This window comes from Entelurus aequoreus, linkage group LG15, assembly GCF_033978785.1.
Source record: "Entelurus aequoreus isolate RoL-2023_Sb linkage group LG15, RoL_Eaeq_v1.1, whole genome shotgun sequence".
Lineage (NCBI taxonomy): Eukaryota > Metazoa > Chordata > Actinopteri > Syngnathiformes > Syngnathidae > Entelurus > Entelurus aequoreus.
Genome location: NC_084745.1, coordinates 35,881,559 through 35,896,690, shown reverse-complemented (window position 1 = coordinate 35,896,690; position 15,132 = coordinate 35,881,559). Strand labels below are relative to the sequence as shown.

At 44.0% G+C, this 15,132-nt stretch overlaps 1 protein-coding gene and 1 long non-coding RNA gene across 4 annotated transcripts in view; one reads left to right on the top strand and one right to left on the bottom strand.

The window, feature by feature from the left end:
- Positions 1 to 15,132, top strand: part of LOC133630064 (piezo-type mechanosensitive ion channel component 2-like) — a 37,008-nt gene that overhangs the window by 2,535 nt on the left and 19,341 nt on the right. Inside the window, 42 exon segments of the mRNA XM_062021321.1 lie at positions 67 to 162; positions 2,390 to 2,497; positions 2,580 to 2,622; positions 2,907 to 3,027; positions 3,426 to 3,594; positions 4,392 to 4,605; positions 4,741 to 4,888; positions 4,992 to 5,165; positions 5,243 to 5,348; positions 5,430 to 5,800; positions 5,878 to 5,995; positions 6,066 to 6,298; positions 6,368 to 6,516; positions 6,594 to 6,672; positions 6,746 to 7,115; positions 7,180 to 7,337; positions 7,410 to 7,580; positions 7,649 to 7,762; positions 7,828 to 8,028; positions 8,097 to 8,301; positions 8,379 to 8,480; positions 8,557 to 8,734; positions 8,804 to 8,890; positions 9,028 to 9,184; positions 9,266 to 9,362; positions 9,440 to 9,605; positions 9,670 to 9,759; positions 9,839 to 9,927; positions 10,000 to 10,065; positions 10,139 to 10,251; positions 10,318 to 10,432; positions 10,499 to 10,579; positions 10,667 to 10,833; positions 10,926 to 11,335; positions 11,429 to 11,683; positions 11,748 to 11,849; positions 11,926 to 12,082; positions 12,159 to 12,341; positions 12,405 to 12,561; positions 12,632 to 12,728; positions 12,796 to 12,943; positions 13,018 to 13,105. Coding sequence (XP_061877305.1) covers positions 67 to 162; positions 2,390 to 2,497; positions 2,580 to 2,622; positions 2,907 to 3,027; positions 3,426 to 3,594; positions 4,392 to 4,605; positions 4,741 to 4,888; positions 4,992 to 5,165; positions 5,243 to 5,348; positions 5,430 to 5,800; positions 5,878 to 5,995; positions 6,066 to 6,298; positions 6,368 to 6,516; positions 6,594 to 6,672; positions 6,746 to 7,115; positions 7,180 to 7,337; positions 7,410 to 7,580; positions 7,649 to 7,762; positions 7,828 to 8,028; positions 8,097 to 8,301; positions 8,379 to 8,480; positions 8,557 to 8,734; positions 8,804 to 8,890; positions 9,028 to 9,184; positions 9,266 to 9,362; positions 9,440 to 9,605; positions 9,670 to 9,759; positions 9,839 to 9,927; positions 10,000 to 10,065; positions 10,139 to 10,251; positions 10,318 to 10,432; positions 10,499 to 10,579; positions 10,667 to 10,833; positions 10,926 to 11,335; positions 11,429 to 11,683; positions 11,748 to 11,849; positions 11,926 to 12,082; positions 12,159 to 12,341; positions 12,405 to 12,561; positions 12,632 to 12,728; positions 12,796 to 12,943; positions 13,018 to 13,105 — 6,453 coding nt within the window.
- LOC133630071 (uncharacterized) overlaps positions 1 to 15,132 on the bottom strand; it is a 39,507-nt gene that overhangs the window by 13,265 nt on the left and 11,110 nt on the right. For 2 of the 3 annotated variants that reach the window (XR_009821189.1, XR_009821187.1), the window contains exons 2-4: positions 11,605 to 11,672; positions 2,913 to 11,529; positions 54 to 179 (exon numbers count right to left, since the gene is read on the bottom strand). This is a non-coding gene — a long non-coding RNA (uncharacterized LOC133630071). The remainder of the gene's footprint in view (positions 1 to 53; positions 180 to 2,912; positions 11,530 to 11,604; positions 11,673 to 15,132) is intronic. The other variant, XR_009821188.1, reaches the window with a different exon arrangement.

Here is a 15,132-nt window from a genome sequence, read left to right as displayed (position 1 = left end):
TGTTTGTCGTACTTTCAAACTATGGCAACATTGTAATATGTACAAATATTCACCATGTCTTCACAGCTGCTTTGCTGCGTTTTAACGGCTTCTCGCTGGTTTACGTCCTCCTGTTGCTCCTGCTGCCCCTGCTGCCGGAACCCAGCACGTCCCAGGGCGCAGGTAATCGATCAGTATGGCTCACCCACATAGAGAACAAATGTCAAGCTTGTCATTAAACGAGAAGGAAGTGATGATGTAATGCAGGCGCTCTCAAACTTATCAACAAAGTACCGCCTTAAAAAATGAAGGTTGTAATATTCATACATGTGTACTTGTGTTCCACCAGTGGCACAGGCACCACAGTTTGGGAACCAACGTTATAATTATTGTGTGGGCTTCAACACACTTGTATGAGGATGCGTGTCATCATGTTTTTTTGGGCTGATAGTGATGTCATGTAATGACACACAAATAGACACGCAGAGACACGCAAAGACATACTGTATGTTAAGTCTCCCCCCAGAACACTAAATAACTATAGAACTGTGTCAGGTGGTAGGATAAATCTATCAACAGGATAAAATGCTTGACACAAAACTAAAGTACATTTCAAGATGTATACTGTGGGTCATGAGGGTGGCACACACAGCATTTTTGGCGTTTTGAGGGAAACCTCCGTGTACTGGCGACGCTGAACGCACTTGTGCAGCCAAAGTGTACCCTAAGTAAGGAAGTGTGCAAATTCAGACAAAGCCTTTGTCAGGCTGATGACCAACCACTAACAGCTGAGTGCAGAACATCTACCCGACGAGCGCGTCACCTGAAACTGCAGGTTCAAAATACATGGTCAATTGAAAAGTACAGTGGAACTTCGATTTACGAACCGCATTATTTGCAAACTTTTTGGTTTACAAACTTTTAGATTGCGCCAAATATGCCTCTTTGTACCAACACTATGTATTCATTTTGTGTACCGCTGGTAGCCATTTTGTGCTTGCTCATATTGAAAAGATTGGGAAAGCCGGCTTCGTACCACAGCAAGTTTTTAATTGTGAAAAGAAAGTATGTTTCTGAAAAGAGATGCCAAAGTGGACTTATTTCATAGTGGAGGAGAATACTACCTTTCGTTCAGCGTCGCCTCTTCCAAGAGAACATTGTAAGGAGCAGCTCACGAGAGGACCATTGATGATGTTAATGGACTGCTCGTGGATTTAACTTTTTTTAAATGTTCATTATTGTAGCAATATGGTTGTTAAATCCAAGGATTTTTGTGACTTCTGATCGTTTGCGAGGGGACCAAAGGGACTTCTTTGTGTGCGCGCATGCTGGCAGGGCAGGACAGTTTCGCTTGTTGTTGGTGGTGTTTTGGCTTGTTAATAAAGAGACAGTTTATTCATCATTCCCTTGTTATGTTTGTTTGATATACAGTATTGCATAGCATTTTATATTGTCAAGTGTACAAACCTGAACTAAAATATTGACTTTTGTCGAGGCTGGAACCCATCCTTCATATTTGAATTGTTTCCTATGGAGAAATCTGCTTCACTATACAAACTTTTCGAGATACGAACTCATTTCAAGAACCGATTAATTTTGTGAATCAATGTTCCACTGTATGTATACAGTATTAATATAACCTGCCTTGCTCCATCCCGTTCGTATTACCCAGGGATCAAACCAGGGTTTATATATTAAGTGTCAAAAGTGCTAGCCAACGAGCTACATACAAAGAACGCGACATAAACTTACAAATACAAACACAGACAGGCCAAGACTAACACTGTGAAAATAAATAATATATAATAATGGTTAAAAAATAATAATGGTCAAAGCGCTTCACAGAGAAGTGAGAACCCATCATTCATTCACTCCACATTCACACCCAGTGGTGGTAAGCTACATTTGTAGCCACAGCTGCCCTGGGGTAGACTGACGGAAGCGTGGCTGCCAGTTTGCGCCTACGGTCCCTCCGACCACCACCATATTCATTCACCAGTGTGAGTGGCACTGGGGACAAGGGTGAAGTGTCCTGCCCAAGGACACAACGGCAGTGATTCAGATGGCAAGAGGCAGGGAGCGAACCTTCAACCTTTAAGTTTCTGGCATGGCTGCTCTACCCACCACGCCATGCCGCCCCAAAAAAGACCCACATTGACATACCAAGACACATGTAAAGACCTAGAGAGTCACACAAAGACAGAGATACACAAAATAAGACACATGTTGCGGCGTGCCTCTGGTGATTCCTTGCTGAGGAAAGCAAGAGACTACAACGCAGAAATGACAGAGCATAACATCGCTTCCTGTTTTGATTGGAGGAGATGAATGAACTATTATGTAATACGACAAACCCATTGATGACATCACTAACAATATAACTTGTCAATGTCGGTGATTTGTCTCCCAGGTAACACAAGTCGCTGTGTGACAGCTATTTGTGTGTCCAGTTTCCTCTTCCTGTTACTGCAGACATTCTTTCAGCTGACCACGACAACACTACAACCGGAGTACAACTGTAAGTGTTATGCGTGAGTCTTAGATTGTGGTCACGCCTCTTTTTTCTTCATCTCACACTGTGTCTATGTGGCCGTCTGCAGGCACGTCCTGGCAGAAAGCGCTGAGTCAGCTGGGATTGGTCAGGTGAGAGTGAAGGCGACATGTTGGCCAAAAACAAAAAACGTTTTCTTAAATTTTTAAATCAGAGCTGACCATCTTCACATGAGTCCAACTGTGTGCTTGTGTAGAATTTATGTGCAGGAAATGCATGACAATGCTGAAAGTAGGACTTCCTCAGGACATACACACATAGGCTGAGTTTACACTGCATGCAGGAAACAGACGATCCTCTCTAGAACCATTGTGCTGTTGTGTTACGGTTTGTCTTCATAACCGTGTTCATAATGTTTGTGTTCACGGTCACTCAGCCTTACAGGAAGTGATGTGGCCTCCGCTGTGCGACACATCCTTCCAGATGTTGGCGTGCTGGTTGTCGGCCTGGTGACATGGAGGCTGAGCCTGAGATTGACCCCTGAAACACACATGCAGGTCTCTCTCTCTCTCTCTCACACACACACACACACGCCGACACACAAACACACACAGACACGACTGAAACGGGTATATAACCTTGTAAGTCGTCTCTTCTCATTTCTTAATGAGGTTTCTTGTCTATTATTGTGTAACTCTGTAAGCAATTTATTAAAGGTAACCTTGTTAGGTGACACATAGAGAATAGTGATCAGGTTTCTGGCTCAATATGTCGTCCTCTTGGAGTCACTTAACATGAGTCCAGTCATCATTCATTTTGTTGTAGAACCTTAAAAAGGACATTTAACTGACAAAAATCAACCACGTGATCAACTGATATCAAAATCATGCTTCTCACTAACTTCGATCCAATTTGTTGTTGATCATTCAAGAACCCTAATTTTCTGTGTCCCCAGCAGCACGGACCTCAGGATGATCAGGTTTTTCAAGAGGAAGAAGAGGGAACCAAAAGGAACCGCATTCTGGCTGAACTGGAAGTATTGGTCTGCAAAACTAGGCTAATGCTCGCAAACATGATGACCACTGGAGGGAAAGTTCTGCTCACAGTTTTGCTTGGACTCACAGGTAACACCAGTATGGCCATTGAGACACTGACTTTGAACCAGTACAACTCATGATACGCTGACACAAAACCAGTGAAACCACAAAGGGACTCACACAGAACCAATGGGATACTCCGTGAGAACCAGTAGAACCCATGAGACACTGACATAAAAGCAGTGCAACTAGTGAGATACTCATATTGAATCCATAGAACCAGTGAAATAGTCAGTTAGAACCAGTAGAACCCTGTGAAACACTGACATAAAATCAGTGGTACCAGTAAGATAATCACTTAGATTCCGTGCAAACAGTGAGATAGTCCGTTAGAACCAGTAAAGTCCATTACACACTGACATAAATGCAGTGGAACCAGTGAGATACTCGTATAGATTCCGTAGAACCATTGAGATCGCTTGTTAGAAGCATCACAACCCATAAAACACCGACAAACCTGCAGAACCCATGCAACAGTGCCATAAAACCCGCAGAACCCACAGGGCACTTAAATTGAACCAGTAGAATCTTTAAGTCACTGACTTAGTCCAGTGACACAGTGACTTAGAACCTGTAGTCAGTAGAATCACGGATGAGGGACTAACACAGAACCAGTTAGTTAGACTCTGATTTAGAACTGTAAGGATTAGTAAATCACTGGCATATAACTAATCAGACACAATGCTGAACCAGTGACACTGACACTAAAATCAGTAGTACCAGTGAGTAACGAATGTAGACCAGTGAGACATTAACACAGAACCAATAAGACGCTGACGTAGAACCATTCTCTTTCACACCCCATCCTTCTCCCACTATTCCAGGCATCGTGCTACCGTCCCTTTCCTCCCTCCCCTACCTGCTGTGTTTCCAAGTGGTTTGTACCTGGTGGGCAAGGTCTGGTTGGGTCCCACCCCTCATCTTCAGGTGTTTGTCCGTGATGTCACTGGTCTACTCTTCCTGCCACTTCTTGCTTGTGTACTCCTACCAGCTGCCATCACTGCAGGAGGCGTGGCTTCCCAACCACACCTCCGCAAGGTAACGAGAGTAGACAAACCCAAGGGATGAGGAGCTGACCTTCACCAAATCTTCTTTCTCCTCGCCCTTTTCAGTTCAGACGATGTTCTTATTATTGATGCTAATAATGAATTATTGATGATGATTATCCTGCAGTGTGTTTGGCATGCTGCCTCTGGTGTCGGTGGACTGCGCCGCCCCCTGGAGAATGCAAGTGAACCCAGAGCTTAGCTGGTTTCATTTTGTCAGTCCTCTGATGTTGTTGCTGCTCTTCCACACGGTCGCCAGTCTCTGGAGGAACCAGGTGATGTCCTTACCACTCTGGGTTTTATTACACCTAGTCCTTATTGACTGAGAAGCATCACATGGTTCTTACGGTAAACATAATATTTGGTGTCATTCTTCAGTTGATTGCTGGGAAAAGGGCACAGAGTGCAGACAAGACGGAATCAGCGGATCCCGGTAGTTGTGACATCCTAACTGCCACAAGCTTTATCAGTGATGAGGTCAGCAGTGATATCACAGCGGAGAGGCGTAGAGAGCTGTGGAGGGAAGCTCATGATGGGCGGGGCTACAAAGATGTAAAGTTTGGACATTATTAACCTGATTTAGACTTGTCTTAGGTGTCTTTGTAAATAAATTGTTGTCACTTTTTCAGGTTTTGGATACTTCCACTTACGACAGTCCCTCTGAGTCTTTGGCCCAGCCCACACAAAGCACAGCCCTTGAGTTGGACACACCTCACTACTCCCTTAGCCAATCAGGTGAGCGCATGTTCTAACTGCAGTCAAGGTGTTTTACAGTGAACGCTAAAATTGACACTTCCCTTCTGCTCCATGTCACAGACACTTTGGAAACCTGTGCCTTTGAAGCAGATGCTGACGCATGGGGAGAGGTGGCAGAAGCACCGGGTGCGGGTGTGGCTTCCATGGCCTTCGGCTTCCTGCTCAAGCAGAGTTATATCGGCGCTTTGATTGCCATGATGGCATGGTCCATCACATATGTGTCGTGGATGACGTGTGTGCTGCTCATCTGGTCATGTGCGCTCTGGATGATGCGTGAGCGCCGCCGCTATACTCTCATGTCTTCACCATGGCTGGTCGCCTATGGCAACCTGCTTCTGATCCTGCAGTACATCCACAGCTTTGCTGCTGTCCGTGAAGTCCCTGGACTATTCCCGAAAAAAGACGATCCCTGCAGAGAGCTTGCCTCCAAGGTCAGGAGACTCGAACGCACACTTGAGTACTTGGTATTGGCCAGACGCTGTACTTAGATCTGATCTCATTGTTGCAGCTGATGTGTTTGTTGACGTTCTGGCTGCTGCTGCGTCAAGCACTTACAGAGAAGAAAGAAAGACAGAAAGACACAGAGACGCAGTCGCAGCTGTCTGCCATAACCATCCATATCAAAGGTAACACACCTACCTGTCTGTTTTTTGATGGCCTCTCTGCTGATCTATCTTCCCGCGTCTTGGCCTCCAGATGATCAGAAGGCAGAGCAAGAGAAGATACAAGAGATTTCCTATGAGAAGCTGCTTCTGTTGAGCGGAGGAGTTCAGATGGAGGCCCTTGTAGCCGTTGTGACCAGGATGTTTGTCAAATACTGGATCTATGTCTGTGGAACAATGTTTTTCTTTGTCAGTTTTGAAGGCAAAATCGTCCTCTATAAGGTCATCTACATGGTGATGTTTCTGTGCTGTGTTGCCCTCTACCAGGTACCACTTCTGATGGTTTGAATATTTAAAACACAGATCTAATTCTGTTTGTTCTCTTTGTCTCTGTAGCTGAACTATGAAAAATGGCGGGCCTTGTTGCGAGGCTTCTGGGTAGCCGTAGTGGTGTACTCCATGTTGGTTCTCATTCTAGTCTACACTTTCCAGTTCCCCTCGTCCCTTCACACCTGGAGCTACTACACTGGACTCAGCACTCACAGGTTCGTGCAAGTCATTAGGCAAGAAGCAGTACTTTGTAGGACCTGTCTGTAATTTATCTTGTTTTCTGTCCTTGCAGATTGGAGGATTTGGGTTTGGAGAAATTCTCCGTTCCAGTTCTATTCACCAGGATTTTCATTCCCACAGCGTTTCTACTGGTACTGATTGACAAACATTACTAGACTGCACTAATGCTAAAGCTAATGCTAAAACTGTTCGATTTTCTGAAAGGTGTGCATCGTACACCTGCACTACTTCCACAAGCCCTTTCTCCTGCTGACTGACCTCAAAACAGTGGTAGACACGCACAACAGCACCATTACCAGGTAGCACGCAAACCTCAACCATCAGTGGTATGTCACCTGCGTTATAAAATAAAATATTTCAACTGCTGAGTTTGGATTCAGGTTGGTTCACAGTGAGGGCAGCCTTGTGGATCTGTCAGTGGGAGGTGCTTCTCAGCTCCCTCTAGAGGAGGATGAAGGAGGAATCCTGATAGAAAAAGAGGAAGAAGAGATTGAGGAGAAGCAGAAACCAGAAGAAGAGGAAAAAAAGTACCCCTCTATGTTTGAGGAGGACACCTTGTCTGACCACATCACAGGCATGCTGGCTAAGAAAATAGTAAATGGACAAGAACTGCTAATTTACACCTGGTCTCTCCTCAGTGTTGGTGTCCTGGAGGTTGGTAGTCGATCGACTGTCTGTCTTGTTCCTGCGCCTCCTTCTGTCTCTGCAGCGTTTGCAGCGCCTCCTCTGGTGGCTGCTGGAACTTCATATTGTCAAAATCGTCTCCTCCTACATGATTTGGATCTCAGTGAAAGAGGTTCTTGATCTTTTCAAAAGTCTCATGTACTGTGTGCCTTTCTCTGACCTGCCTCTCATGATCCGTCCCCAGGTGTGTATGTTCAACCTACTGTTTGTGGTGTGTGTGGGAGTGGCTCTTCCCTGCAGGGCCTGGCGCCCCCTGTTGTCGGGGATGTGTACAGTGTGGACCTGTGTGGTGGCAGTTTGTAAGATGTTGTACCAGCTCAACGTTGTCCAGCCCAACACCTGCAACTGCAGCACGGTAACCTCTTCTTCTATGGCATTGATTGTCTCAATGAGTGTTGTACTGACATGTCTGTCTGTCTCCAGCCAAGCAACTCCTCTACCAATCTTTCTCGCTCGGTATTGTACTCCAGTCCAATTGATCCCGCCCAGTGGGTTGGCCTTCGCAAATCTGAGGGAAAACTGCTCGACTACCTGAGGGTGAGAAGTGGCATTACACAAGCGCTTACCAGATAGCTTGATTTTACTTTTACTTTTCTTCACAGTACAACCTGATGATGCTCGCGCTGTTAGCTTTTGAGGTGACGGTTTACAGACACCAGGAGCTCTACCGTCTCCGCTGCAACAAAGTTCCGCCTCTGACAAGAACATTGTTCCATGACATCACTAGGCGTCATTTAGATGAAAACATGCTGAGCTGCTCCAAATATTTCCTCAATTACTTCTTTTACAAGTTTGGCCTGGAGGTGTGTAAATATTGGCATAGCAGCTAAGTCAAAGAGTCTTCAAAAATGACTTGTCTTTTGCTTTTCAGACTTGCTTTCTGTTGGCAGTTAATGTGATTGGTCAGCGAATGGATCTGTTCGCTGTCGGCCACGCTTTTGGGCTCATCAGCGTCCTATCAAGGCGCAGCAGGAAGCGGATTAGTGCAGTGTGGCCCAAGTACTGCTACTTCCTGTCAGCGCTACTATGTTTCCAGTATCTGCTGTGCATTGGATTCCCTCCTGCTGCCTGCAAAGGTATTATCTCACCACTATGTAGCAAACCAGAAGATTTTGCTTCTATATTTTGTTTATAAATAACTATTTTATTTCAGATTATCCATGGCGACCACCGACATCCAACATGGACTCCAACGTAGTAAAATGGCTTTTCCTCCCAGATCATCTAACTCCACCAAATCCACTCTTCCTCCTCTGTAAGACTATCTTCATCCTCACCATAGTGGAACGTGATTGACTTAAATGCGGGGGAAAAAATGTTGTGTCATCCAGACGACTTCCTGCTTCTGCTGGGTGCCTCACTGCAGCTTCAGGTGTTCGAGGATGAACTTGATGCCGGTGTCCAGACGCTGGCGGGGGACAACGGCGAGCTGGACGCAGAAGACGGACAGGCCTGGGATCCAGTCATGAGGCTTCGTCTCAGCACCGTCCCTGACTTCATGCTGTGCAGGTAAGCACTGGACAGTTTCTGTCTGTCTTCACTTTGAATGTGTGTTTGACATCTGACTTACGTTCACAGGTCCTACCTCGATATGATGAAGATCATTATTTTCTGCTACATGTTCTGGTTTGTCCTCACTATAATCTTCATCACTGGGACCACAAGGTAAGATAGTACAAAACATTCAGGAAGTTTCAGTATTACTTTTTTTTTTTTTTGTCCTGGCCAGCTTCTCAGGCAAATCATATTGTTCATGTAGATGCCCAAGTTTCAGTATTACATGTTCTAACTTCCTGTTCCAGGATCAGCATCTTCTGTATGGGTTACCTGGTGGCATGTTTTTACTTCCTTTTGGTGGGCGGAGACTTGCTGCTGAAACCTGTCAGCTCCATCCTGGTTTACTGGGACTGTCTGATCGGCTACAATATCTTTGTCATCACCATGAAGAACATCCTTTCTGTATGTGCTGAAAACCTTGTTCTTGTCTTAAGGTGATTGCTCTGAAAAACTTCTGAATGACTGTTTGTTGACCTGCTCCAGATCCTGGCATGCGGTTTCATCAAGTCGCTGGTTGTGAACCACTGTTGGCTGGTCCAGCTCTTCAGTCTGGCGTGCACCATCCGAGGATACACTAAACGTATGTACACCGTTCGTCAGTCAGTCATGATGTCCTTGTTGTCTTCTCCTTTGTTCACTTACATGTTGCCTCTCCAGCGGAGCAGCAGAGCAGTAAGCAGTGTGAGCTGCCAAGCGACGAGGCAGGGATTATCTGGGATGGTGTGTGTTTCTGCTTCCTGTTGCTGCAGCGAAGGGTTTTTAGAAGTCACTACTTCCTGTATGTGGTCCTGGACCTGCAAAACACGCAAGTGCTAGCCTCCAGGTAACATACACACGTACAGTATGCACGTACAATACAGGTGCTTAATAAGTCTTTTGTTTTGTAGAGGGGCAGAGCTTTTTGAAGCGTCCACTGTGAAAGCGGTACGAGCGAGACTGGAGGTGGAGAAGATGTCCATGGACTTGCTGAAGAGACAGTAAGACTTCTTTCCACTCTACCACCCCAACCCGGTCGAAAGAAAACACCCTGACGTGTGTGACTTGTTTTTGTCACAGGATGGAGAGGATTAAATCTCGCCAGCAGAAGTTTCGCAGAGGAAAAGAGAAAATGCTCAGTTTGACGCAAAAGAGCATTCATAGTGATGGTGTGTAAGCTTCTTAATTGCCTTGGTAACAAGCCAAACAAGCACCAAATGTTTTGTTGTTTTAACATTCAGCACATGAAAAGTCAAAAGGGCGGCATCATGGCGATTGGTGGAGACCCTGGGTGAACCATGCCTCCAGTGAGTCAAATGATCCTTAAAAGTTACCACTGCACTTCTCGCAAATTTACTTTTAATGCTGTGTGTCCTGCAGTGGTAAGGAGTGGCGACTACTTTCTGTTTGAGAGCGACAGTGAGGAGGAGGAAGAGGATAAAAGGGAGCAGGTGGAGGAGGAAGAGAAACATCCTGAGAAGTCCGCTTTCCAGGTAGGTGACCATTTTTTTAATGGTGTCTGCTGAGTGTCACAAAATGTCTAACTTGTGGTGGTTCAGTTTGTCTATCACGCCTGGATAACTGACTCCAGAACAGCATTGAGAGCTCGTCACAGTCAAAAGAAACTGTGGAAGAAGAACTCGAGTGAAGAACGGAGGGGAGAAAAGACAGCAAGTGAGGAAGAACTTGAATGTATTTTACTATGCAGCAGTGCATCTTCTTTGCTATTTCATCATACAGTTGTGACTTTAGCATATGGATCTACTGAAGTGATGGAGGAGTCGGAGGAGGACGGAGATGAAGACAAGGAGGATGGACCAGGTACAGGGAGAAGCTCAGCAATGTCTTTCTGTATATGCTATTGAAAATGCACCAAAAACTGACCTCAAGTCATCTTTCACTTTTGAGATACCATCCTACATCGGGTCTCCAGCATTCTTCGCTTTTGCTGGGTTCTGTTGTCAGCTCTGCTGGACTCGTTGACCTCTTGGCTCTGTGGTTTGTGTCGAGAACACGTCGACATTTCCACCGTCCTCCGAATGGAGCGCTGCATGCTGACCCAGCAGGCCAAGCAGGTAGGGCTCAATGACGATGCTGATAAAAAAAATATATATATAGCAGCACAGCTTATGTTTGGTCGTGGATTGTCTCCCGCTTGTTTCCTCAGGGTCAAGTGCCATCCAGAGAGGCCATCCATGTCTACTACCAAGAACAGATGATAAGAAATTCCAGAGAATCGGGATTAGACCATGAGGAAGTGGGATATACAACAGGGAAAGGACAGTGTGAGCAAGAGGAGGCTCTAAGTATGGATACAGATGAAGATGAGAGCCCAGGATCAGGTGAACAAGCTCAAGCAGAACCTACAGGAAGTGGACTAGAACTCGCCTCCAGGGAGGAAGCATTAGAGATACTTCAAGCTACAATAGAAGATGATTCAGTTGTAGGCCTTACAAGGGAAGATTACCCAGAACTCCCTGTGGCTACAACCAGCCGGCGCCAACGATCCAAACTTACCAGGATGCAGAGGTTGACATCGTCCTCATTTTCTTCATCCTCAGAAAAAGAGGAGCACAGGTTGGTCCTTTCTAAAGCAACTAATTTTTCACCCTCACCATCTCTTCTGCTGTGATTTGATGGTGATGGTGCTGTCATGTGTTGCTTGATCAGCGCCAGCGAACCTCCAGCCTGCCTCTTGTGTCAGGTGTGCCCTCCGTCCTACAGTCATGCTCTTGGCCTGAATATCCAGGCCAAAGAAGTTGAGCAGGACACTTCCAAAAAGAGGAGGCGAGGGACAAGATCAGGATTAAGGGAGAGGCGTCCGGTATTTGAGACGACTGACTTACCGTCTGGTTGCACCTCCGCTTCCTGGCCATTGGCATCTCGTCCACAGGAGCTGACAGCGAGTGAGCTGCTGAAGAACAGGTGAAGACCTAAATTAAATACCTGAACTTGATGATGGTTTATAATCCGATTCTCTCTTGTTCAGGTCTTTCCACAACGAGGAGCTAGAGGCATCAGACGGTTTCTATGGCAACCAACCCCAACTGCTCCAGCTGTGCTACGCCATCTATAACATTCTGGCTGCTAGGTAGCGTCTACAACGTTCCATGCAATTCAAAACTAGATTCAAGCTACAGATTCAGTAACCGATGTCCACCGGTTAGGTCGGAGACGGTGTGCTACTTGGTCATCGTCTTGAACCACATGGTGTCTGCCAGCTGTCTAACCTTGGTTCTTCCTGTGCTGGTGTTCCTTTGGGCAACTCTGTCAGTTCCTCGACCTAGTAAGACCTTCTGGATGACGGCAATCATCTACACAGAGGTTTGGAAAATGTACACCTGTGCTACAGTCCTTGTAACACGAGTTGTTTACACTTAACACTGGTCTCCATCCTCAGGTCACCATTGTGATCAAGTATTTTTTCCAGTTTGGCTTCTTCCCCTTCAACCAAAAACTGGAGGTGGACCGCTCCAAACCCTTCCACCCGCCTAACATCCTGGGGGTGGAGAAGAAGGAAGGCTATGTCCTCTATGACCTTCTGCAACTGCTTGCTTTATTCTACCACCGAGCCATACTGAAGGTATACTCTCAGTCCCACTCCGGTTTGGTTAAAAACACAAATTTTGTCATTTCTATTTCGCAGTGTCATGGTCTCTGGGACCAGACTGCTGCTACTGATCCTCAACATCACCTGACAAACCAGTCAGAATTTAGTCCATGTTCGACCCCGACCGACACAGTACACTGGCGTGGTGGAAGTCACACTCGTTCAAGCTCAACCCAGCTGTGCTCTCCTGCAGGTCAAATTAAACTCACTTTCACAAAACAGAATTGATGGATGTATTGTTGACAGGTTTTTTTCATCTTCAGGCAGTCTGAGTTCTATTCAGAAACTCAGCAAGCTGGACCTTCTGCTGGAGAAGCTTACAGAACTTACAATCCGAGTCAAGCGGTTTTGTTTTAGCAGGTATGCTAAAGCTAAGCGGCACGAAATTGATTAGCTGTAGATTTACACCTGCTCCACTCTCTATCAGGTGTAAGTCTTTCTACGGTCCAGTGCGTCAGTTCTTTCAAGCACTCGTCCAACCAGAATACAGTGCTGTCACAGACGTTTATGTCCTGATGTTTCTGGCGGACACCATCGACTTCATCATCATCGTCTTCGGCTTCTGGGCCTTTGGGGTATACTCTAATGTCTCAAGTCGCTTTACTTTATTTACTTAAACCTTTTTTTATTTATTTTGCTTACATTTTAGAAACACTCCGCAGCTGCCGACATCACCTCCTCCCTGTCGGAAGACCAAGTTCCTGAAGCATTCTTGGTGATGGTTCTTATCCAGTTTGGTATGTGTCAATTAGAGTAATTATTAAACACAAGAGTGATTCCTCAGAGAGTTATTTTCACTCTTAAACAATTGATACTTGCATGTACCACGCATGACCGTCCCTTGAAAAACGGAATCGAACAGTATTTAGAAACAAAAGCACGCATTCACATTGAGCTGTCTCGTATCTTCATTTCCGTGAGAATTAAAAATAGTTTGTACAAACCCCGTTTCCATATGAGTTGGGAAATTGTGTTACATGTAAATATAAACAGAATACAATGATTTGCAAATAATTTTCAACCCATATTCAGTTGAATATGCTACAAAGACAACATATTTGATGTTCAAACTGATAAACTTTTTTTTTTTGCAAATAATCATTAACTTTAGAATTTGATGCCAGCAACACGTGACAAAGAAGTTGGGAAAGGTGGCAATAAATACTGATAAAGTTGAGGAATGCTCATCAAACACTTATTTGGAACATCCCACAGGTGTGCAGGTTAATTGGGAACAGGTGGGTGCCATGATTGGGTATAAAAACAGCTTCCCAAAAAACGCTCAGTCTTTCACAAGAAAGGATGGGGCGAGGTACACCCCTTTGTCCACAACTGCGTGAGCAAATAGTCAAACAGTTTAAGAACAACGTTTCTCAAAGTGCAATTGCAAGAAATTTAGGAATTTCAACATCTACGGTCCATAATATCATCAAAAGGTTCAGAGAATCTGGAGAAATCAGCAGTCCAGACCTGTCTACCATCGAAAATGTGTGGCGCATTATGAAGCGTAAAATATGACAGCGGAGACCCGGACTGTTGAACGACTGAAGCTCTACATAAAACAAGAATGGGAAAGAATTCCACTTTCAAAGCTTCAACAATTAGTTTCCTCAGTTCCCAATCGTTTATTGAGTGTTGTTAAAAGAAAAGGTGATGTAACACAGTGGTGAACATGCCCTTTCCCAACTACTTTGGCACGTGTTGCAGCCATGAAATTCTAAGTTAATTATTATTTGCAAAAAAAAAAAAAAAGTTTATGAGTTTGAACATCAAATATCTTGTCTTTGTAGTGCATTCAATTGAATATGGGTTGAAAAGGATTTGCAAATCATTGTATTCCATTTATATTTACATCTAACACAATTTCCCAACTCATATGGAAACTGGGTTTGTAAAATGTCAATAGAGTATTTTAAATGACAACAGATTCACAACAGTCTAAGATCAGGTATGGGCAATTATTTTGACTCGGAGGCCACATTGGTCAGTTGTGTATATATATATATATATATATATATATATATATATATATATATATATATATATATATATATATATATATATATATATATATATATATGTGTGTGTGTGTATATATACATACATATATTCACATATATAAACACATATATGTAATATATCAAATATTTTCTGTTACGCCCCCCTACTCTTCTTTGTGACTATAAATAGTATAATTTGTCTATAAAATTGTTATAATAAAACCTCTGCATAACATTGTAAACTTATTAACGTTAAAGGAAAGAACACACCGGTCTTTCCTTGTCTCCCACCGTGGTTACAGTGAAGCCAAGTGCTACATACATATTCTGACGCAATTTTTACATTTTATTACCAATCTTATGATAAGAAACAACACAATTCCGGCAGGTTTTACTCCGAACACTTCCTCTTTTGTCACTAATCACCTTTCAGGCACAGAAGGTGTGTTTGCAAACATGGGAAAAACAAACGTCAAATCCAAACTACACGAACATAAAACATTAACACCAGCTGATCGTTACAGTATGAATTAATATATATATATATATATATATATATATATATATATATATATATATATATATATATATATATATATATATATATATATATATATATATATATATATATATATATATATATATATATGCTTACTTTGACAAGTGATGTACCGAAAACTTGACCACCGGAAAAAGATTTTGATTACCGAAAACCCAAAATGCACGGTATTGTCTGGAGCGTTGTCGGCAAATCTGCAATGTTG